The 24,208-nt window shown below is 40.8% G+C and overlaps 1 protein-coding gene across 2 annotated transcripts in view; it reads right to left on the bottom strand.

The window, feature by feature from the left end:
- MALT1 (MALT1 paracaspase) overlaps window positions 1–24,208 on the bottom strand; it is a 57,188-nt gene that overhangs the window by 13,706 nt on the left and 19,274 nt on the right. The window contains exons 6-12 of one of the 2 annotated variants that reach the window (XM_087715365.1): window positions 22,213–22,309; window positions 17,840–17,872; window positions 17,470–17,496; window positions 15,969–15,998; window positions 12,214–12,417; window positions 2,250–2,427; window positions 1,142–1,216 (exon numbers count right to left, since the gene is read on the bottom strand). In XM_087715365.1, coding sequence (XP_087571491.1) covers window positions 1,142–1,216; window positions 2,250–2,427; window positions 12,214–12,417; window positions 15,969–15,998; window positions 17,470–17,496; window positions 17,840–17,872; window positions 22,213–22,309 — 644 coding nt within the window. The remainder of the gene's footprint in view (window positions 1–1,141; window positions 1,217–2,249; window positions 2,428–12,213; window positions 12,418–15,968; window positions 15,999–17,469; window positions 17,497–17,839; window positions 17,873–22,212; window positions 22,310–24,208) is intronic. The other variant, XM_087715366.1, reaches the window with a different exon arrangement.

Genomic DNA, 24,208 nt, shown 5'->3' with positions numbered 1-24,208 from the left:
ATATATATATATATATATATATATATATATATATATATATATATATATATATATATATATATATATATATATATATATATATATATATATATATATATATATATATATATATATATATATATATATATATATATATATATATATATATATTGGCTCCAGAGGTGGGTTGCTACCGGTTCACACTGGTTTGGGTGAACCAGTAGTGGTAATTTGGCCTGGGTCACAAAACCGTCAGCGACACAGGCTGGCCACGCCCTGAACCGGTTCCCTGGTCTCTGCTGCCGTTGCCGGCATGTTTTTTTAAAATTATTTTTAATGGTCTTTACACATGCGCAGAACAATTTACAGTGAGTTGTGCATGCGTTAGCGATGCATGGCTGGCACGTGAGCGAACGAAGCACGCACAAAGTGAACCAGTACCAACGCCGCTAGGAACCCACCCGTATGACTGGCCCATAAGACAAATGCGTAGCCATGGTGTCAGAAGACATAGCAGTCAAGTCTGAAAAAACAAGTTCTGAGAACCAACAGTTTCTATAAAAAGGATCTCATCTGGATTCAAGCCCAGCTCTTGGCATGGACACATTATGTGGCCTGAAGAAATCTCCCTCCATTTTTCTTCCCTCAAAGAAGAATAATAGCTGCTATTTAGAATTCAGGGGATTTCTCAGCATAGCTGAGACTCAATGGGTTCTTTTCTTCAACACAGGAAGAAAACAATCTAGGTAGTAAGATGTCTCACACTGAACTAAATGCAATCTCCTCAGTCTTAAAAGCAAATTTTTCATCAAGTGGCTAAAAAGATGCTAATATTCAGATCAACAAGTACAGTCAGTTATTTCTTTTGCAAGGAAGAGATGAGACTTATGAGTTTAATATTTCAATATTTCATAATAGTGAAAATCATGGCCATGACTCAGTGACAGAGGAATGAAAAATCTCTCTTGATGCCCACTCAGTTTAAATGATGATCATGAATAAACATAGATTTTAACCTCTAACATGCATTATAAAGCATTGCTAAAGCCTAATCAGAATCTTATTCATATAATACCCAAAGATAATAGAGATTATTATTAGTTAGAAATTAAAATAAGTTACCACACTTCTAAAAAATAAATACTTTAATAGCTATTCTTACGTGGCATATCCAAAAACAATGTTAGCTGTAACCTTCAGGGCATCCAAGACGAGAACAGTATTGTCATATTCATTCCTTCAATAAACACAAAAATCAAAATGATCAAAAAAAGCCTGAATCAGAATAGAATACTCAAAGTAGAATAGAACAATGCTTTGATGTTTCCTGCATATTGTGATTTATTTCCAAATCTTTTTCTTTCACTCCCTTGGAAGAATCTGCCAATGGATACTTAGGCAGAAGTGTGAAGTGCTTCCATCAGCTTGGTAAACAATTCATGCTGTTTTTTTTAATTAAAGGAGAGAATGAAGGCAAGTCTTGAAGAACAGGACTGGAATCTGAAATTCAGTCTTTTAAGCCATTTCATATATGCTACAACCTTTGGGGATATTGATGTATAGTAAGGACCCAAAAGTCTTTGAGTCAGTGAAGAAAAGAGATTTACAATATTGGATAATCACATCATTAAACAAATGCCTCTGGATTGGTTGTACTATGCTGAAAATATGAGGCTTTTAGAAGCAATCTGATGATTCCAGTTTTCTTTAACAAAGATATTTTTGTCTCACTTAGTGCTTGCTAGACCCTTATAAGCCCTTTTCCATTATGCATTTATCATTATTCTACATATCAGACGGCAGTAGGTTGAAATAGCCAGCTATATCACAATTTCATTGTCTGGTTAAAATATTATTACAATCTATTTTTATTGAACTGCTGCCCTGGACAGCTTGGTGCAATCACTCATGTCTGGTTTACTACAGTATCTACAATGTCCTTGAAGGCACAGTTCAGAAACTCCAACTAATTTAGAATACCACTGTTATTGTGGTGTTCGTTAAATGGATTCATATTATCCCTGAGCTGACTGCTTATCTGTTTGGCTGACTGCATAGCACTGGTCTTCAGAACTTAACATAGAATAACAGGGTTGGAAGGGACCTTGGAGGTCTTCTAGTCCAACTTCCTGCTTGAGCAGCAGACCTTATATCATTTCAGACAATTTAGCTGATTTAACATGCTTCTTCCTGTAGAATTCATACAGCTATGTATCTTGGGCCCTGAATTATCGAAATTAAATTCTTAAGTGACAAAAGCAATATCATACCTTTTTCTGCACATATCCAGTAAAAATACATTGAGGCCAGTATCCTTTTCTTGCATCAGTTTGAGGATGTTTTGTACACATAAACAGTTTGCAGCTCGATAGGGATTTGGAGCATCAATAGGAACCATAAAACTATTACCATAATTTTCATAGCCATGCCCAGCATAATATAATAGACCTGGGGGGGGAGAAAATCAAAACACATTTAACAATTATACTAAGCAAGATTGATAAGGAACACAATTCATTTAATTTCACTGTTAAACAAACAAGGAACCTAGGTCGAGATATTAGGATAAGATAGAATGCAGATAGAAATGAAACCAGAACTTTTCCTATGGAAAAAAGAACTGGAGAAACAATTTGGAACTTTTTCACTATATACGTTGACAGCAGCAAGATTGTGTTATATGCGCAAAAATGGAAAAACAGTGTTCTGACTTCAGCTTCCCAAGAGCATGAAGCAAGCTCCTCGTCCCGACAAAAACCCCTTTCATTAATTTATTGTGAATTCTGCTCATTCAAATACAGCGAAGTCTTTCAAGGGAGGATTTACAGTCACGGACCTTATCTGGCTTGGAGATCTGAAAGGCCAATATCTGCAAAACTTTGCAAGAAGTCTCGGAAAGTAACAAACCAATTAAGTGAACTAATTGTCTCCTGCAAATTCTACTCCCCCTTCACTCCTCTTTTATTTCCTCTGGGAGGGGCCATTCATCGTCCACCTGTGACCTTACTCCCAAGTCAACCCCTGTTCTTTAGCTATTCACTTCGTCTGGCAACTCTGCGCATGCGCACACTGGGAACAGGCTGTCCGTCTGCTTCACTGATGTCTGACTCTGAAGGCAGCTGATAACTGGCAAACGGCTCAACCCCTCTCTCTGCCTCTGACACAGAGCCCTCATCAGAGCCTTCCCCAGACTCCAGGACTGGCCCATGTTCCTCCCCAACCTCCTCACTGTCCGAATCTGCTGCCAGCTCTGCTGGCGGGTCACAACAGACACTTTGATGCCTACTATGGAAGAATGGTTGCAGAAGTTGATGGAGTTGGGTAAAATGGCAAAACTGACTATTCAGATTTTTTAAAAAAAGGACATAAGTACTTTTGTTTCCACATGGAAACCGCTTCTGAATTTCATGCTTGATGTGGAAAAGAATGTAACTTCGACTTCGGGTTTTACAAATTAGATTGATAGATCTTTATAGAAATGAGAAAGTTTGTATTATTATGGAAAAACAAAAAGTTGTGACTTGAAATTTTGTTTCACTGCAACAGAGAGAGTCGGAGGTCAATGCTTCTTTTTCTTTTCTTTTTCCTACCTTCCCTACTTCCCTTTCCTCTTTCCTCTCCTTCCTTAATGTTCCTCTATTTACTTTTATATTTTATATTTTATAATTCTTAATAATTTCATTAAAATGTTTGAGATGTAGAATAGGGACCTACTTTGGCTGGTTGTAAAGGGTATTGTGTTTTAATGCACCCCAACATAGTGTCGCATGAGTTTAAGGATGTTTTGTATTGAAGCCCAATGTTCAGATATCATTGCCGGTAATTGTTTTAACATCATTCTTCTGCCCCACTGATCTCCGACTCCGAAGGCAGCTGATAACTGTTGGATGGCCCTGGCCCCATCTCTGCCTCCGACACAGAGCCCTCATCAGAGCCTTCCTCAGACTCCAGGACTGGCCCATGTTCCTCCCCAACCTCCTCACTGTCTGAGACTGCCACCAACTCTGCTGGCCACAACAATCATCTTCCCTTGATTCCTTTCAGAGTGCACAAGGAATGTTCACTCAACAAATAGCAAGTTAGAAAAATACAATGCAGAAGTAAACCACTTCTGTATTGCGGCCAAGAAACCCGCCTACAAATATCTGTTAAGTGCCCAGGAGTCAAGCTTATTTTGACAAAAAATGCTTCTTGAAAGGAAGTGGTATTGTATCTTTACTTTCTTTCCCTAAACAATGTAACTTGAATAAATGAAAGAGAAAGTTACTGTTACTAAGTCTTTTTAAAATATATATATATATATCTTTAGCTATAAGCTATACAAAATTTCACGGGCTTCGGAGAAGTTTGCTTAATATTCGGCTATGCAAAACATATTTTTTTTGGTTAAACAATTTTTAGATAACATCATCATATGGATTCTGAAGAGCCCATGATAACAAACATGGTTCTCTTTCTGCCGTGTTTGGATTTTCATAGGTTGGGACCTAGAACTTTCAAAATATTTGATTAAAATATTAAAATTATTTTCTTATATCTACCCGGCCCACCAGGACAGGGAGGCAGGACATCCTATGGGTTTCCTTGATTAGGGGCTGCCATTAGTGGGGACATGAAAAAAGGCCTTCTTGGTGGTGGCCCCTTCTTTATGGAACGTCACTCCCCCTGAGGTATGATTGGCCCCCATGCTGTTCCTCTTCTGACAAGTCCCAAAAACATATCTTTGCCAGTGGGCCTCGGGCCCACGAATGGAGAGGCATCCAATCAAGTGGCTGTGTCAGGCCTGCATCCATCTTTTCTTTTAGGGTCTTTCGCCTGCCACACTTTCTATTATTCTGTTATGCATTTTCTATTGTGGGAAAATGGGAGGGGGGGTTGTAAGAAGTCACATATTATGTAGCCAAAACAAAATTCTTTCTAGAAAGCCAAGGTCATCTTTTGTTTTTGCACTTCTGCACCTGACCGGAACTGGATGGATGGAACTGCCAGCATGGCAGTGGGAGATGGACCATGTGATGGACTTGTGGATGTGGGGGTAAGATCTTCAACTTTCAACTGGGTGGGGAAAACCGGGAAGCTTTCAGATTCAGGTTTTCCCAGATGTGCCAACATGGCCCTCTTAATGAATTGGAACGTTGAGCAATACTTTGCCTTGGACTCTGATTTAATTTTGGATGCTCTTTGGAACCCTGACAGGCTGATTTGATTGTGTTGTTGCTGCCATGGGAGGTGGGCGTAGTTTTTTTTAAAAAATGAGTTTTATTATACCATGGCTTTTTTAAATTTTGTAAGCCATCCAGAGTTACTTATGTGCGAGTTGGGCGGGTATACAAATTCAATCTAAAAATAAATAAATAACAACACACCGTCAATTCACAAAGCATTCCTGACCTTATTATACATAATTGTGTATATATTATATTTATGGTGTATATATGCAGAAGAATTGTGATCTTATTATACATGATCGCAAGTGAGACCATGAAGGACCACATACCCCTGGTCTGACAGGTACTGGAAAAACCTTCTGGCGGCAAACCTGCATGTCAAGCTGTCAAAATGAGAATTTCACTGTGCACGGCTAGACTGCCTGGGCTAATGAGTGTCAAATGAGGGCATAGAAATGGACCCTGCCAAAGTATAACCCATCCTAGGCTGGCAGCCCCCTTGAACCTGCAGACAGCTACAAAACTTCCTAGGATTCACACATTTCTACAGGAAAATACACAATAAAATCACAAGGGACACAAAGAGCCGAGGTGGCACAGTGGTTAAATGCAGCACTGCAGGCTACTTCAGCTGACTGCAGTTCTGCAGTTCGGCTGTTCAAATCTCACCGGCTCAGGGTTGACTCAGCCTCCCATCCTTCCGAGGTGGGTAAAATGAGGACCCAGATTGTTGGGGGCAATATGCTGACTCTCTGTAAACTGCTTAGAGAGGGCTGAAAGCCCTATGAAGCAGTATATAAGTCTAACGGCTATTGCTATTGCTAAAGTTAGTGGATACAAACATGCTTGAGCCTGATCGGGAAGCAACTGCAACATCTCATCAACAGCCGCAAGTGACAAGCCACTGCTAAAAAGGATTGTCAAAGAATGCTGCGGTCTGAAAAGGCTGTGAGTGCGATTACAATAAATCTTCCTGTCAGAGGGATTGTTGGCTCAGCCACATGAAGAGCGAAAGGCATTCTGAATGTCAGATCAGGAGGAACTAAGTGAATCAAGCATTAAGCATCTGATCGATGAGAAAGCTGCATGTATAACCACTTCACAATGCGTGTTAGCATCTACTGCAGAGAGACGTCTAACTCGAAACCAATGCTTGACTATATTTATGTAGTATTAGGAGCTGGGCTCTTCCTATCCTGAACTGGTGAAGGGTACTTGTAATGACAACTACGAAAAATAATATACTGGTGAGATTTCAGAGACGTGCATTTTTCAATCAGTTTGAAAAAGTAATAGGCATGTAAGAGGAACATCGATGATTTGAGAGGTTGTAGCCCACAGCCGCTTCATTTAAAAGATTGAGCGATGGCAAAAAGAACAGGAGAGAGAGGTGCATTGAGTACAGCAGACCATGCTTGATTAAACAGATTCAGCAAAAGACATTTTCACATGCGTACACAAAATGAATAGGACATTTTTTTTTTACAGCCCGAAGGCCGCATTCCAATTTGAAAACAGTCCCAAACACTAGGCCACAGTGGTGGGAAGATCAAAGTCAAATCAAATTTAATTTAATTTATTTATCTGTTAAATTAATAAACGGGCCTGCCCATTTGTATAACCGATAAATATACTGAACTGAGTTACCACATTTTAAAGCCACTTCTTAGATACTTCCTAGTAGGTTTATTTAAATTCTAAGCATGAATCTGTATAAAATTCAGTGCCCAAGCATAGTTACTGTATTTTTCGGAGTATAAGACTCTCCAAAGTATAAGACACGGGGGGAAAATCTGCCTCTGCCTCACAGCAATTTGCCTCCTTGCAGTAAAGAGCAAACAGCTTGTTTCAGTTTCAGCACAGCCCGATTAGCACAAGAAAACAAAATCTGCCTCTTCCTTCCAGGAATTTGCCTCCTTGCAGCAAACAGCCCATTTCAGTTTCTGTTTGAGAACAGCCTGATTAGCACAAGCAGCTGATTGTCGGTTGAGTCAGTCTCCCGACGATCAGCTGCTTCAGACTACAGGGATTACCATAGCCTATTGCCACCTTTGCATGCCTCATTTTCGGCCTCCACACCCCTATTTTCTGCCATTCTGGGCAGCCGGGATCAGAATGGGCAAAAAATTGGGCACATGGAGGCCAAAAATGGGATGCGGAGGCCGAAAATGGGGTGCACGGAAGCAGCAATAGGCAATGGCAATCCCTGCAGCCTGAAACAGCTGATGGTCGGGAGGCCGATCCAACTGACAAACAACTGCTTGTGCTAATCAGGCTGTGCTGAAGCCGAAACTGAAACAGGCTATTTGCTGCAAGGAGACAAATTGCTGGGAGGCAGAGTGGGGGCTGGCGGGTGGGCGGGGCTACATTCGGTGTATAAAATGCACTCAAATTTTCACCCCTCTTTTAGGGGGGGGGAGTGTGTCTTATACTTCGAAAAATACAGTACTTAGGATGAAGAGGGCCAGTGTACCTGCGAGACCGCCTACTGCCACATACCTCCCAGCGGCCGGTAAGATCCCACAGATTGGGCCTCCTTCAGATGCCGTCAGCCAGACAGTGTTGGCTGGCGGCCCCCCGGAGGAGAGCCTTCTCTGTGGCTGCTCCGGCCCTTTGGAATCAGCTACCCCCAGAGATCCGGACCTTACCCACTCTCATGGCCTTCAGGAAAGCTGTTAAAACCTGGCTGTTCCAGCAGGCCTGGGGCTGTTGACCTCATTGTTGAGGTCCAGCCCCGATTAGAACGAATGCATGTGTTGTGTTTTTAAACTGTCCTTTTCTTATTTTTTTCTTCTCTTCCTTCTTTTGTAAGCCGCCCGGAGTCCCTCGGGATTGGGTGGCATATAAATTTTAATAATAAATAAATAAATAATAAGAGCAAGCATCCTGACAAGATCTAAAGGACTAGTTGAAATTCAGTGAACACAGAGGCACATCCGATGTAGCAGATCTACTCTGGAAATGATCAAAAAAGTTAACACTGACTGAAAGACTCTTGAGGGCTTCAGATTACCTGCAAAGGATCCTAACAAAATTTAATGGCCACACCATCACATAAAATCAACATAAGAAGGATTTTGCAAACACTAAAATATAAATTGAAGAAATAAATTTTAAAAAGAAGTAATTTAACAGAGCAAACCATAATAAACCCTTCAGGCTATTACGATTAAAAGTAAGAGACAGGCTCACAAAAGAGGGTCAGGTTAGGAGAAAATTATAAAGCAGGATCCAGTCTGGATGAGTCACCGAAACCAGAACTTTAGTCTTCCGAGCTTTCAGATTTGAGAAGTTCCCTGAGGATGGGCTCCAGCACCAAGTCTGGAGCCGAGGTGGCGCAGTGGTTAGAGTGCAGCACTGCAGGCTACTTCAGCTGACTGCAGTTCTGCAGTTCGGCTGTTCAAATCTCACCGGCTCAAGGTTGACTCAGCCTTCCATCCTTCTGAGGTGGGTAAAATGAGGACCCGGATTGTTGTTGGGGGCAATATGCTGACTCTGTAAACCGCTTAGAGAGGGCTGAAAGCCCTATGAAGTGGTATATAAATCGAACTGCTATTGCTATTGCTAAGTCTGAAAGCTCGGAAGACTAAACCTCTGGTTCTGGTGACCGATCAGATTGGATCATAGAACACATATATTTGCCTTCATTCCTAATTTATAAACCAGATGGAGACCCAGATTAGGCCCCCCATCTGTTACAGAGAATGTAGCCATGGACTGCATTTCTGCCTAGAGGAAGGCCTGGAATACATCCTTAGTATAAATTTTGGACAGGAATATAGAATATTCCTGGAATATGCAATAAGATCAGATATGCAGATGATACTAATCTAATGGCAAAAAATGAAGAGGAACTAAAGAGTCTTTTGAGGAGAGTGGTGAAGGGTGAAGGAGGAGAGCGCAAAAGTTGGCTTGAAACTCAACATTAAGAAAACTAAGATCCTGGCATCCAACCCCCTCAATTCATGGCAAATAGATGGGGAAGAAATGGAGGTAGTGACAGATTTATTTTCCTGGGCTCCGCAATTATCTCAGATGGGGACTGCAGCCAAGAAATTAAAAAATGCTTGCTCCTGGGGAGGAAAGCTATGGCAAATCTACACAGCATACTAAAAAGCAGAGACATCACCCTGCCAACAAAAGTGTGTATAGTCAAGTGTTGTGGCCCAGCAGGATACGGTTGAGCTGCTGATGGACTCGGATAGCGAGGAACCATATGAGCCTGCCCTGGACGATTTGGAGGACCCCGGGCAGGGTTCAGACTCAGAGCAGGGACTAGAGAGGCTGGTTGGCCACCAGGAGGCACCTGAGGCATGGAGCTGTGGGGAGGATCAAAGGCAGTTTATCCCTGATGAGAAGGATTGAGAAACGGAAGCAGCAACTCTGTAGGCAGACTCACAGAAGATGATTAAGCACAGGTGGTTGTTGGTTGGCCCCTCCCAAGAGAGATTATAGGTGAGGCGTTGGGAGGGGACATTTACAGGAAACAACTGTTCGAATTAGTAGTTAAGAAAATCTGTGTATTCTAGTCGTGTCTGTTCATTTGGACTATCTGCGTTGCTTCGTTTGAACTATCTGGATTGCTGCAGAGCTACTCTGTTGAACGTGAGTTGCCTGGGCCCTCAGCCAAAGGATTCGTTATCTCAGTAATTGAACAGTGGAAAACAGCCAAGCCTGTGTTCTTGTTTATTCACAGGCCAGGGGGTCAGAACAGTCAAGGCTATGGTTTTCCCAGTTGCAATGTATGACTGTGAAAGTTGGACCATAAGAAAGGCTGAGCACCAAAGAATGGAGGCCTTTGAATTATGGTGCTGGAGAAGACTCTGGCCAGTCCCTTGGACTGCAAGGCAATCAAACCGGTTAGTCCTAGAAGAGATCAACCTTGACTGCTCTTTAGAAGACCAGATCCTGAAGATGAAACTCAAATACTTTAGACATCTAAATGAGAAGGAAGGACTCACTGGAGAAGAGTCTAATGCTGGGTAAGATTGAGGGCAAAAGAAGAAGGGGATGGCACGAGAATGAGGTGGCTGGATGGAGTCACAGAAGCAGTAGGCGTAAGCTTAAATGGACTCCAGAGGATGGTAGAGGACTAGAAGGCCTGGAGGAACATTGTCCATGAGGTCGCCATGGATCAGACACAACTTTGCAACTAACAACAAAATGCAATAAGAGGATTGCCAAGCCACTTGGTGAATGGAAGATTCATATGTTGAACTTCTGCCATATTCAGTGCCAACTTGATCAGGGTGGCAGTTTTATGTACTGTATGCAGGTAGACTTCACTTAACAATCAGTCACTTGGCAATTGTTCAAAGTTATGAAAGACCCTCCCAAATGCTACTGTCAATCTGGTTCCTGAGTTCAAATGGCTGAACACAACCCCATGGTCACATGACCTCATTTTGGCTGTTTGACAACTGGTCCCAACAGCTTGTTGCACCATTCCATGGCCGTGTGACTGTGATTTATGACATTTTTGCTTGGTTTCCCCCCCCCCCAAAAGGCCCACCCTTTTGAATACATTGATTTGATTAACAACAACCACGTTTGATTAATGACCACTTTATTCACTTAAGAACCATGGCATTAGCTTACTGTGTGCCATAAAAAAAGTCGTAAAATTAAAACTGGTCACATAATTTCCTTGACTTACAACATCATGACTTGTAACAGAAATTCTGGGCTCCATTATGGTTATAAGCCGAGGACTACCTGTATGTTTCAGGTACTGTATTTTTCAGACTACATGACGCACCGGAACATGAGATGTACCATGATTTTTTTCTTCTATTTTTTTTAAAATATATTTTATTATGTTTTCATTCTATACAATCACATATTCACTGTGCTTAATCAGGGCATATAACATTGAATAATAAACACGGCCCTCACTTATATAGAAAATGCCCTCTACAATACAAACCCAGTATACCACCTTGGCCCGCCATACACCCTCTTTCAACCCCCTCCAACTTTCATTCTTCCTTCTCACACACCCCTCTACGCCTACTTCCCCTCCCCTTCTTTCTAACCTTAACCCTATCACTCCCTCTCCATTCCCTCCCTCCCTTCTCCTCCTCCTCTCTCTCACCCTCTCCACCCTCCTTCTTCTTTCACTCGACTCTTTCCTTCGGTATCTATTACCTTCCAGTATATTCGGTTTGTTCTATTTTCGCACTAACATTGAAAAGCCACAGTATACAAATACAATCATGGAATTTAACACATATTGTATTTCCCCCCTCCCCCCTCCCCCTAAATCCCCACCTCCCTTCCCTCCCCCCGACTTCCCAAAGACCATATGTGGTATAACTTTTGAACAATCACAGTCTAAAATATCTCTACATTGAACTCAGCTTCTTACTGTTACCCAAATTTTAAACAATTTAAATTATTACTGATACTAAGCATAAGCTATCTGGAGTTTCTTAGTCCCATATTTACTTTTTATGTAATCAATCCATTAGATGTACCATGATTTTGAAGAGATAAATTAAAAAAAAAGTTTTTGCCTGCTGCAGGCGTCACAAACCCTCTGCACGCCTTGTTTTTAGCAAAACAAAAAAACAAAAAATGGGCATTCAGACCTTTGGGATGCTTGTAAAGTGCTCCTGGGGGCTGGGGGGCAAACACCAGCCCATTTTTTGCTGATTTTTGCCCTCCCAGCCCCCAGCAACAGTCTGGAAGCCTCCTAAAGACTATGCACGGCCATTTTTGCAAAGGGTAGTAGTAGGCCAAAAATGCTGTATTCAGTGTATAAGACGCACCCAGATTTTTACCTTCTTTTTTAGGAAGAAAAGGTGAGTCTTTTACTCCGAAAAATACGGTAGTCCTCGACTTACAACTAATGTAACATACATTTCTTACATATTTTACAAAGTGATGCTTTTTGTTTACTTTATTAGAATCACAGAATCACCGTGCTAGAAGAGGCTGCTATCCAGTCCAATTCCCTCCTCACTGCAGAAACTCAAATTCGGCCAAAGTAGGTAACCGTGAAAGATACATTCTGGTAATCAAACTGAAGCTCGTGTTGACTGGCCACCAAATCACAAACTCTTACCATAGACACCTTTGTCCAGGAGCAATAAGAATTCATCCACCGCATTCCGCATCTCAGGTTCGGTCAGATCCAGCAAAGAGACCACTTTAAAGTCCATCTGTCTGAGCAAGTTGGTCAGCTCGTAAACATCAACTAACGGAGCCTTGAGCTTGGGATGGTTATAGTAGCTCATGTTCCCCATCAGTAGGGCCACTTTATCTACTGCTACAAAGGGAGAAACCAAAGCATGTTTACAAATAGCTTTCCCATAGTATGCATGCAAAGAAACTAACATTCATGATAATTCATAGGAAGACTTCATGGTATCTGATACATAAGTAACTCCCCATAAAAAGTGTTCTTAATATCAACTACAGGGCAAATATTAGTCCAAGATGTGATTCAAGTTCAGGTTTACTTCCTGCCTTGTTTTAAGAGAATAGCAGAGTTATTCAAACAAATGGATGTCCAATCTCTTCTTAAAAACTTCTGGTGTTGGAACTTCTGGAGGCAAGTTGTTCCACTGATTAATTGTTCCCACTGTCATAAAATTTCACCAAAGTTCTAGATTGGTTCTCTCTTTGATTAGTTTCCATCCATTACTTCTTGTTCTCCATTCAATTGCTTTGGAGAATATGCTGACCGCCCCCCTTCTTTATGGCAATCCCTTAGATATTGGCATACTGCTATCATGTCACTCCTAGTCCTTCTTTTCATTAAATTAAACATACCTAATTCCAGCAACCACTTTAATATGTTTTAGCTTCCTGTCCCTTAATCATCTTAGTTGCTCTTCTCTGTACTCTTTCTGGTGTATCAACATTTTTTTTTTACATCATGGTGACCAAAACTGGCTGCAGAATTCCAAGTGTGGTCTTACCAAAGCATTAAAAAATGGTTTTGGTATAATAAAAATTAATCATTTTTCTGAAACCATTGCAAACCAATTTTTCCCCCCTTGGACTTATATTTACTGTTTATCCTTGCAGCTTTAGTGATTGAACACATAGTTTATAGATGAAATACAATCTATCAAAATCTATTTCAATGACAGCCATTTCACGGAGACAGAGTTACAAATGACCACACACTCTCAAGGGTTCAATAATCACTTGTTTGGGGCAGTTCATACAACACAGAGGGATTTAATACGGACCTATCTTTACAGATAGCATAGGATTTCATCCAAAGAGCGGGTATACATAAGCAAAACAGGCTGCAAATTGCCAGATGTAATACATTTTGTAGATTGGGTGAAGGAACGCAGGAGCCATGGATGTAAGGAACAAGATCTTTATTAAAGCATAGATGACAGCGATTCGAAATAATCAAGATCGCGCCGAGGTATTTATACTAGCAATGTAACTATATAACAACCAATCAGAGGCCGAGTACTGTTCAGCAACTGCTGACGCAGTACGTCAGCCAATCAGGGAAGGTTGGCTGGCTAGCAACAGTCTATGCTGCGTCCCAGCCAATCAGGGCACAGCATAGACTGTTGCCGGCCCTTTAGGATAGTTTAGAATATTCTGGATATTTAACAATACAAACAACAAACAGCATGAATTGTACTTCCAGTTGGGAATTTTGCATTTTGTAAAATGCTATCTTGCTTTGCTATCTCGTTGTTCATCAAACTTGTGAATAGGAATTCCAGATTCTTGACTCATCTTTGAATAATCTCAGCTTTCTTGAACAGTTTTTAGAGTAAGGGTGGGAGCATCACATGTGCTATTAAAATATGTAGATTTTATCCTTCCTTACTATTTATTTAGTTCAGGGATGTTAAACTTAAGGCTTGGGAGGCTGGATCTGACCCGTGGGGTGCTTAGATCTGGCCCTCAGGGCCGCCCTGGAAACAGCGAAGAACCTGCCTGCATTGCTTCAGCAAAAGAAAATGGGCTCCCAATCTCCGTTTCGGCTGGGACAGCCTCCTGCAACACTCTGCCAGCGAAAATGGAGCTTGGGAGGGCTGCATGAGGCCCTCCCAACCTCGGTTTTCACTGGCAAAGGGTTGCAGGAGGCCATCCCAACTAAAAATGGAGATTGGGAGCCCGTTTTTGCTGGCAGAGCGCTTGGGCCACCACAGGTGCCCCTGACACAAGTGACATTGAGCTGGCCATGCTTACCCTGACCACACCCATGCCAGCGCCCCAAGATCAAACACAACCTTGATGTGGCCCTCAATGAAATTGAGTTTGACACCCCTTATTTAGATTTATAATCCGGCTTTCTTTCAGGAATTTAAGGTAGTTTACAGAGATATCTCTCCATAGCAGCACAATTAAAGGATTCTCAACCGACTTAATTTTTATTTACACAAACTTGACACGTACCAATTGGTACAACGGTGGGAGAAAGACTGATGGTACAAATTCTGAATTTGCAGGAGCAAATTCCAACATTGCATTTGTTTCATATAATTGCAATAGCCCAGCTAGTTTCCATTGCACTGAGGATCTTTATGTAGCATCATATAAATAGTTTGCATTTTATTGTGGTAAGGAAATACACTGGCCTTTTGTTGTTCAAATCTATAATCCCTTTTATAAACAATGTTCTTTGCCAAGCAAAGAATCAAATTCTAATGGAGGCTTTTCCAGAATGAGCTTCTCTGGAAGGCCAAATTTCAAAGAAAGAATGAAGCAAGAAATTAAGCTTGTTTGAATTAATCAATTACTTAATTTAACTATTAGGAGTTCTAAAGTTAAAAGAAAACATTTTTATAAAATGAACTATTCTTAGTCTTTAATAATTATTGAGCAATGATGAAGGTATTGCCCATAAAAGAACATGTATGTTTTAAATTTTAATTTAATTTTTGAAATTTAAATTAAATTAAAAGCTTTAATTTAATAGGCTGCTGCAATTATATTAAACAAATGTAGTCAAGTGATGGAATTTATTCCTGCAAATTCAGAATTTGCTCCATCAGTCTTTCTTCCACAGGTGTATCCTTCTGGATCTGTCAATTTTGTGTAAAGAAAATTTAACTTGCATGATAATTCTTCCATTATGCTGCTATGAAGTGTTACTCCTGTAAGCTATTTTAAATTCCTGAAAGAAAGGCAGAATATAAATCTAAATAAATAATAAGGAAGTATAAATCTACATATCTAAATTTGTATACTTAGAATAGAACCTGTTTTTTTTTATCTGCTTCTTGTTAAGCAAAGACAAAATTGGGAGGAAAGAGGAAGCTGTAGTCCAAATCATGGAATTATGAAGATTGCTATGGTACCATAAAACATGAAATAAGGACATTTGGGTTAGATAACATATAACATGGCTAGAATATGCAGACTTCATCAGACAGCAATCACAAACTGCAAATACAAGGATTTTCTTCTTTTGATTTACAGAATTATTTTAATTCATGGTTAAATATTGAAAATACTGATTTTTTTTTTGTAAACTTGGCCAGAATCATATTGCTCTGTTTCTCTTTGCTTGGATAAATCAGTAATCTGGTATTGAGAAGTGCAGTTTTAGAGAATAGGAGAACTTCTATAATTTATTGAAAACAGGCTGAGGAAGACGTTTGTCTTGGATTAGTGTTTCTCAACTGTGGCAATTTGAAAATATGTGAACTTCAACTCCCAGAATTCACAGCCATTCATATCTTAAAGTTGCTAAAGATGGGGAAACACTACCTTAATTATGCATAATTTCTGTATTATAGAGGCTCGGAGTTGCTGTATTAGTGTCATGGGTGGCATTTTAATTTAAAAAAAAAAAGTATTTGCCTTATTAGAAAAATATATAAAGTTACTTACCAAATTGTCTTTCAGTTGGCTGTTCAAGATCTGTTTTGTAAAGAAAGAAAGAAAAAAGTTTTGGACTTGTCAATGTCAATAAAGTTTACAAATAATCAAATGTTTTTCAGCTTGGATCACTTTTGTTCTTAACAAGGAAAATGTTTGTTTTTTTAATTTTTTTAAAAGTAATATCCTGTTCACTGGAGTTATCCTAGTTTTACTTCCTGATGGAAGTTTGCTTAGGTGAGTTTTAAAACTGAGCACTACTAGACTGATCTGTGCTATAAATTTATAAAATTATTGGATATGTATTACAGCTAGCCCTCAATTCACAACCAAAATTGGGACCAGAATTTCTATTGCTCATGGGATTGTTTTTAAGTGAGTCATGCCCCATGGGTTCCCATTGCACATATGTGCTTGTTGTGCCCGATTCTAGGGGGCAGTGCTCATCTCCATTTCAAAGCCGAAGAGCCAGCACTGTCAGAAGACGTCTCCATGGTCATGTGGCCCACATGACTAAACGCCGAAGGGGCACAGAAAGCTGTTACCTTCCCACCAAAGGTGGTACCTATTTTTCTACTTGCATTTTTACATGCTTTCAAAATGCTAGGTTGGCAGAAGCTGGGAGCTCACTCTGTTACGCAGTGCTAGGAATTTGAACCGCCGAACTGCTGACCTTTCTGATCGATAAGCTCAGCATCTTAGCCACTGAGCCCCCGCATCCCTCTAAGGACAAATACACACTCACAAAGACATATCACACAACGAAAGTGACTCAGAACCCAGAGCAATACTTGTCAAAATTCAAATATGTAAGAGAACTGGCATGATTTTTAGAGGGGGAACAAAATGCTTGGCATAATTCTTTAATGGAAGTATCATTTGATAATTCTTTGGATTTAGCAAGCACCTGATTATATATCTGTGCTACTTTTAGCATATCAATCAACGGTGTGATTCATTTCATACTATCTTCACTTAGTATCTGGATCATCTTATCATATATAAATAAATATTACTTGATATACATTACAGGATATACATTAATAGCTGGTACATATTTTTGATGCCTCATGGTTAAAGATGAAAGAGGTATCTACCTTTACATAGTTGCTCAACAATTCAAGTCTTTAGCTACTGGAGGACGATTCTCATAATGAACTTAGGATAGATATGATTCATCCCATCACATGAATTAACCAACTTATTAAACTCGTAGTATGGGCTTTCCACCTAATATCTACTTTTAGTTTTTAGAGCAGGCCAGGGAAACATTTAAACTATAATATAGTGTGAATAAAGACATATACTCTAAATGTTGATTATAAATTCAATGATATATTTAAAAATTGAAAAAAATAATGAGCACCATCAGTAACAATATTAATAGAGTCAAATGTCTATTAATGAGCAAAGATCCTAAAGATTTTATATATGTGGTCCAGTATAACATGCATACATGAGCATACCTAAACAAGATCTGCAGTTTTTATATTATCCTGTATAATATACTTACCAGGTCTTGCAAGATCATTTAATTCATCTGAAAGGAACAAAGGAAAATGGACATATAGTTTAAATAAATATACGAAAAGGGATTTATGGGAAAAGGGATTTAACCAAAAGTTAAAATTAAAAGCAGAAGGAAAGCAATGTTTCATGATTGCTCTTCAATGCTTACAAAGTTAGTGACAAAGGACTAACTTTGTATAATTAGTAAGAGATGTGAAGAAGAAATGAACAGCTCATGCAAAGATACGGCATCACATTGGCATTCATAGACTAATGCAGCACAACATTCCATTCCAGCTACAGAACCCAGACTCACTAATTTGTCAGTATTTTAGGTTTTATCAGAAAGGCGTGCGGTATTTGATCAACATTACCTTCCGTGCATTCTACTGCAACAGATTTTCCACCTTGAGTTTCAAGAGAAAAGAATGCTACAGTGAAGCTTCTGATTTTATTCATGACAAGCAAGAATACACATAGGAGGTAAGTTATATTTACATTTCCAACAAGTCCAGAGCCAAGCATCACTGCATAATTCATACTTTTTTTTTTTTTTTTTTTAGAGATTTTATTGGAAATTTATATGCCGCCCTTTTCCCTGAGGGGACTCAGGGCGGCTTACAACAATAAGGGAAGGGAGTGCGAGACAAGACTTAAAAAGAAAAGAATCGTGATTAAAAGAAAATTAATCGTAAAAACACAACATTCACTCAACATTCAGGCGGGGTTAGAGTAATCCTATCCCCAGGCCTGACGGGATAGCCAGTTCTTGAGGGCTGTGCGGAAGGCCTGGACTGTGGTGAGGGTACGGATCTCCACGGGGAGGTTGTTCCATAATGTCGGAGCTGCAACTGAGAAGGCTCTCCTTAAATGTGTGTCTGTCAAACTGAGAGAAAACTGGATCTATTTCCCCCCCCCTAAGGTTCTAATAAAGACAGATGCATTATTCTTACGAGGAAAACAAGACTCTTGAACAAAATATGTGTGTGGAGAGTGGGGTTTTTTTGTAACACATTCATAATGAAACATTGGAGGCATTTAAAATATCTTCTTCATTGTATGCTACTTTTATTTTTCTAAAATCATAGAGCCAAACTCATGTTTATAACGGAAAAGCAAAGTCAGTTATTCCTCTGCCACTGTTCAGAGATCTAAAGGGAGCTCAAGCAAATCACTTTCTCTGCAAATCACATAGATCCCTGTTGGCGAAGCTATAGCATGCGTGCCAGAAGTGGCACACAGAGCCATCTCTTTGGGCACGCGAGCCATTGCTTGTTGCTCTTCTGGGTTCCGGTGCACTGACCAGCTGGTCTTCATGAACACAGGAGCGCTGGAAACCGGAAGAGCAGCCACCTGGTGCGCATGCGCACGTCGGGTGGCTGCTCTTCCAGTTTCTGGTGCACACATGCATACCAGCCACCTGGTCTTCTGGTTTCTGGCATGCAAGCAAATGCAAAGATCAGCTGGCCGGTGCGCATGCGCGTGCGGGAAACCGGAAGATCATCTTCCCGGCTTGTACATGCACATGGGTTACTGCTCTTCCAGTTTCCAGTGTGCACAAGCGCACCGTCCAGCTGGTCTTCATGTGTGTTAGAAACTGGAAGATCGTGCGCCCGAAACCAGAAGATGAGCCGTCCAGCGTCCGCATCCACACTGGGTGGCTGCTCTTCTGGTTTCCGGCACACACACATGTGCACTCCAGTTTCGGCACTCAGTGCCGAAAAGGTTCGCCAACACTGACATAGATAGACTCCGTGTAGAGGACATGTGGAGTAGCCCTAAATAGAATTACTATCAGTGTAACAAGCAGATAAGAAAGCATCACCAATCTACATGGCATTGGTTTCCTAGTCTGGTATACCTTGAAAGTAGGGGTAGGTTTCACAAATTTTAGCAAGGGGTTCTCTGCCCACTTGCTGAGTGGGCATGGACATGGTGGGCGTGGCCTAGTCAGCCTCCTGCAACATGGTGGAGAGGCATTTTTGCTCTCCCTGAGCTCCAGAGGTTTTATTCAAGCCTCTAGGAGGGCGAAAATGGCCTCCCCAGGCTCTGGAGGCCAGAAATGGGCCCGTTCCCGGCCTTCTCGAACTTCTGTTAGGCCTGGATTTTGCCCTCCCCAAGCCTCCATGCGCGCCCTGCACTTACCTGCGTCCAAAATGGACTGTGTGGGGAGGGGCAGAGTGGACGGGGCCAGCCAGGAGTGGGATTTGGGGGTTCTCCGACCTACACAGAATCTTAGCTAGAGGTTCTCCTGAACCCCTGGGAACCCCCAGAACCCACCCCTGCGAAGGGCTGATACATGTAATTTAGCATGTCTAGCTGAGAGCGATCAACTCTGGACACAAACTATTGAGGCTTTCAACCAATAGTAACGACAGCACATTATAAACTTAAAAGATCTTACAGAACAGTAAATTGTTAATAATGCAAACAACATGCAGTGTTTTACAGAAGGACAATATAATCTCAATTCTAGAGCAGGTTTTGACTGTCTACCTACTAGAAATCCAGTCTCTTTCATGCAATTAGAAATTAAAAAGGAAATGAGCCTGACTTCAAATTAATCATATACATTTTATATGCACATTATATATAGATGTGTTATACACCATACAGTATTTTCCTTCCTGGCTTCATTCCTTCAATACATTTTAAAAAGTTAAGAAAAATGAAAATATTAAAAATGAAAAAATATGGGTATCTTATCCCAAAGGTGCTTTTTCAAAAGGCAACTGGACTGCCTCGGTTTTTCCTTGAAAACTTTTCGCTTCTCATATAGCAATAGCAATAGCAGTTAGACTTATATACCGCTTCATAGGGCTTTCATCCCTCTCTAAGTGTTTTACAGAGTCAGCATATTGCCCCCAACAATCCAGGTCCTCATTTTACCCACCTCGGAAGGATGGAAGGCTGAGTCAACCCTGAGCCGGTGAGATTTGAACAGCCGAACTGTAGAACTACAGTCAGCTGAAGTAGCCTGCAGTGCTGCATTTAACCACTGCGCCACCTTGGCTCATCCAAGAAGCTTCCTTAGTTCTGTTACTGAACTGAAGAAATGTTTTAGATGAGAAGTGTAACCAAGTCGAGTTGCCTTTTGGAAAAACACTATTGGAACAACCATGACCTGGTGGATTAGTGAGAATCTTCTTGACATTATGCATACCCTACTTATACACCCCCAGCAGAAGGCAAATAGTGGGTAACATTACTGATATACAATATATCTCTTTTCAGTGATGGGATTCAAATAATTTAACAACCGGTTCTCTGTCCTAATGACCAGCCGGGTAGGCGGGGCTCAGTGGTCATGTGACTAGGTGGGCATAGCCAAATCAACATCACTTAGGTCGATGGGCGCTTCGCCTTAGCTGTGACAATGTAATAAGGATTAACTGGAGAGGCAGTTTCTGTAAGCAGGGCAAGAAAGATCAGGCTAGAAACAACACCAGAATGTTTCCTTCCTGCCTTCCTTACAGGATTAGCCCTGTAAAGTGGAAGAAAACAAAAGGAGATTTCTTCCAACAACCGGTTCTCCAAACTGCTTAGAAAGTTAACAACCGGTTGTCCCGAATAGGTGCAAACTGGCTGAATCCCACTACTGTCCCTTTCCCACACAGCATGAATAAACATCAGGAAATCAAGTGAATATGGTAGCAGGCTTAGAAATTTGATAAACAGCACAGAAATCTTATCATTCCTCCCCCCCCCGCCCCAGAACAGTAATGGCTAACTTTTTTGTCGTCGTGTGCCGAAAGCATCTGAACCCATAATGCAATGTGTATGCGACCCCACCGTGTATGCTCCGCCCCCCACGCCTCATGCATGTGAACCTATATATGCGCTTGTAAACCCTCCAATGTTCCCCCTTCCACCCCCGCCCATTTTTAGCTTCCAGATTGGTGCAGGAGGCTTTCCAGATCCAAAATGGGGCACCCCCCCCATTTTGGGCCTAGATGGCCGCCTGTACCAACTTGGAAGCCAAACCAAGATGTGGGGATGCTGCGTGATGCCCCAAATGCAATGGGAGAGCCCCCCATTCATGTGCCCCCCATGCGCATACACATCCCCCACACGCGCTCTTTGCCCCTCGCACATGCGCGGCAAAGACTCGAAGATCAGCTGGCCAGCGGGAGGTGCACGCACATGCGCTGTGAAGCTGAGCTGACGGCTGGTGTGCCCGCAGAGGGGTCTCTGCATGGCACCTGTGGCACGCGTACCATAGGCTGGCCATCACATCCCTAGGGCATAAAGTTTATCCTATGTTGGTGGCAATCTTGGCATTCAGAGGAACACAATAATTACGTAGTTTGGACAAGGTTTTCTGCAAGTGGGAAAAAAGCTACAAAATAATTATGACTGTTACAAGGATGTCAACTGTATTGGTGTCCAGCATCAACAAATAAGAACCCAACCAAGTTCAGACCTTAATATTCTATGGCAGTGTTTCTCAACCTTGGCGACTTTAAGTCCTGTGGACTTCAACTCCCAGAATCCCCCAGCCAGCAGAGCTCTGCTAGCTGGGGGATTCTGGGAGTTGAAGTCTACAGGACTTAAAGTCACCAAGGTTGATAAACATTGTTCTATGGAATAATTTTTTAAGATATATCGAAAAGAAGTCCCGTAAAAACTGCCATGTTAATTATAACCGATCCCATTAGTAATTTCTTACATTGAAGAATGTAAGAAATGCCAAACTCAACTACATGCTACTTTACTGCTTCATTAAATTTACTATGAGACGTCTTACCTATAGTTACTTTCACTTTTCTGCTGTCTTCATTTTCTTGAATATTGTATACTCGACACCAATACGTTCCTTGATGTTCAACGTCTACGCAGGATACCTTCAAGAATACCACACATTTTTTAGTAAGGCAGTCACCAAAGTTCATTCTTTTTATTCCAGCAATGTTATCGAATACATTTCAATAAAGTTTGCATTCTGGAAGCCTGAATCTGAAGCTACAAATTCTGTAGCCTAATTCACTGGGATGAGAAACCTTTCAAATTGCAGACAAAGGCTCGTTACAAAAAAAAAATCCTTCGTCAAAAAGGAAAATAATGTTCTTATAGGTAAGGTAAATTTTCCTCTTGCACATAAGTACTAGTCGTTCCCGACTCTAGGAGGCGGTGCTCATCTCCGCTTCAAAGCCGAAGAGCAACTTACGACCACATTTCTGTTGCTAAGCAAGACATTTGTTAAGTGAATTTTGCCTCACTGTACGGCTTTTCTTGTCACAGATGTTATGTGAATAACACTGCGGGTGTTTCAGTTAATAACACGGTTGTTAAATGAATTCTGGTTTCCCCATTGACTTTGCTTGTCAGAAGGTTGAAAAGGTGACCCCGTGACCCCGGAGGACAACAACCGTCATAAATATGAACCAGTTGCAAAGTGTCTGAACTTTAATCACATAAATGGGGATGCTGCAACGGTCATAAGTGTGAAAACGGTCATAAGTCCCTTTTTTCGATTGTGTTTTAACTTCGAATGGTCACTAAACAAACTGTAATAAGTCAAGGACTACCTACACTTGGCATTCATGCCCAAGAATATTAATATTCAATTATTGTTTGTAACTTATGATTAATGATTGTAATTGTCTCGGAAATCTACCAAATTCTGCACCGTTATTCTATTCTATTCTATTCCTATTCTGCTCTATTTCTATTCTGTTCTGTCCTATCCTGTCCTATCCTATCCTATTTCATTCCATATTTCTACCCTACCCTACCCTACCCTATTCAGCATTCCATAAAACTAGTACTAGATTAATGGAGGTCATTACATTAAGGCTCATACATAGCAACCCTAACCCTAACCCTACCCTATCCTATTCCATATTTCTATTCTATTCTATTCTGTTCTGTCCTGTCCTATCCTATTCCATTCCATATTTCTATTCTATTCTGTTCTCTTCTGTTCTATTTCTATTCTATTCTATTCTATCCTGTCCTGTCCTCTCCTATCCTATTCCATTCCATATTTCTATTCTATTGTTTTGTTTTGTTCTGTTCTCTTCTATTTCTATTCTATTCTATTCTGTCCTGTCCTATCCTATTCCATTCCGTAATCTATTCTATTCTATTCCATTCCATATTTCTATCCTGTCCTGTCCTGTCCTATTCCATTCCATATTTCTATTCTATTCTCTTCTGTTCCATTTCTGTTCTGTTTTGTCCTGTCCTGTCCTGTCCTATCCTATTCCATTCCATATTTCTATTCTATTCTATTCTGTTCTGTTTCTATTCTGTCCTGTCCTATCCTATTCCACTCCATGTTTCTATTCTATTCTATTCCATTCCTTATTTCTATCCTGTCCTGTCCTATTCCATTCCATATTTCCATTCTATTCTGTCCTGTCCTGTCCTATCCTATCCCATTCCATATTTCTACTCTACTGTACCCTACCCTATCCTATCCTATTCAGCATTCCATAAAACTAGTACAAGCTTAATGGAGGTCATTGCATTAAGGCTCATGCATAGTCCTACATCAACTTTGCATTCAAGCTAAATAATTAAAAGCCTTGGCTTTAGCCTCTCAGACAGAAAATACTTTGGGATATGGGATACAAGCAATTAAACTCACTTCAGACTGCAATATTCCACAGAGAACTATGCACCTATTGTCAGCATGCCGATGGCAAAACGTTAGGGGGTTAAATGAACCTGTTATTTTATTTACTGAATTTCAGAGTTACTCTTGAAGAGTTTATTTCGAGGAGGCTTCGATTGCAAAA

The sequence above is a fragment of the Thamnophis sirtalis genome, unplaced genomic scaffold, assembly GCF_051295495.1.
Source record: "Thamnophis sirtalis isolate CommonGarterSnake01/CBP01778 unplaced genomic scaffold, rThaSir2_p1.2 scaffold_5, whole genome shotgun sequence".
NCBI lineage: Eukaryota > Metazoa > Chordata > Lepidosauria > Squamata > Natricidae > Thamnophis > Thamnophis sirtalis.
The sequence above is the reverse complement of the archived record's forward strand: the minus strand, read 5'-3'. Positions and strand labels throughout refer to the sequence as shown.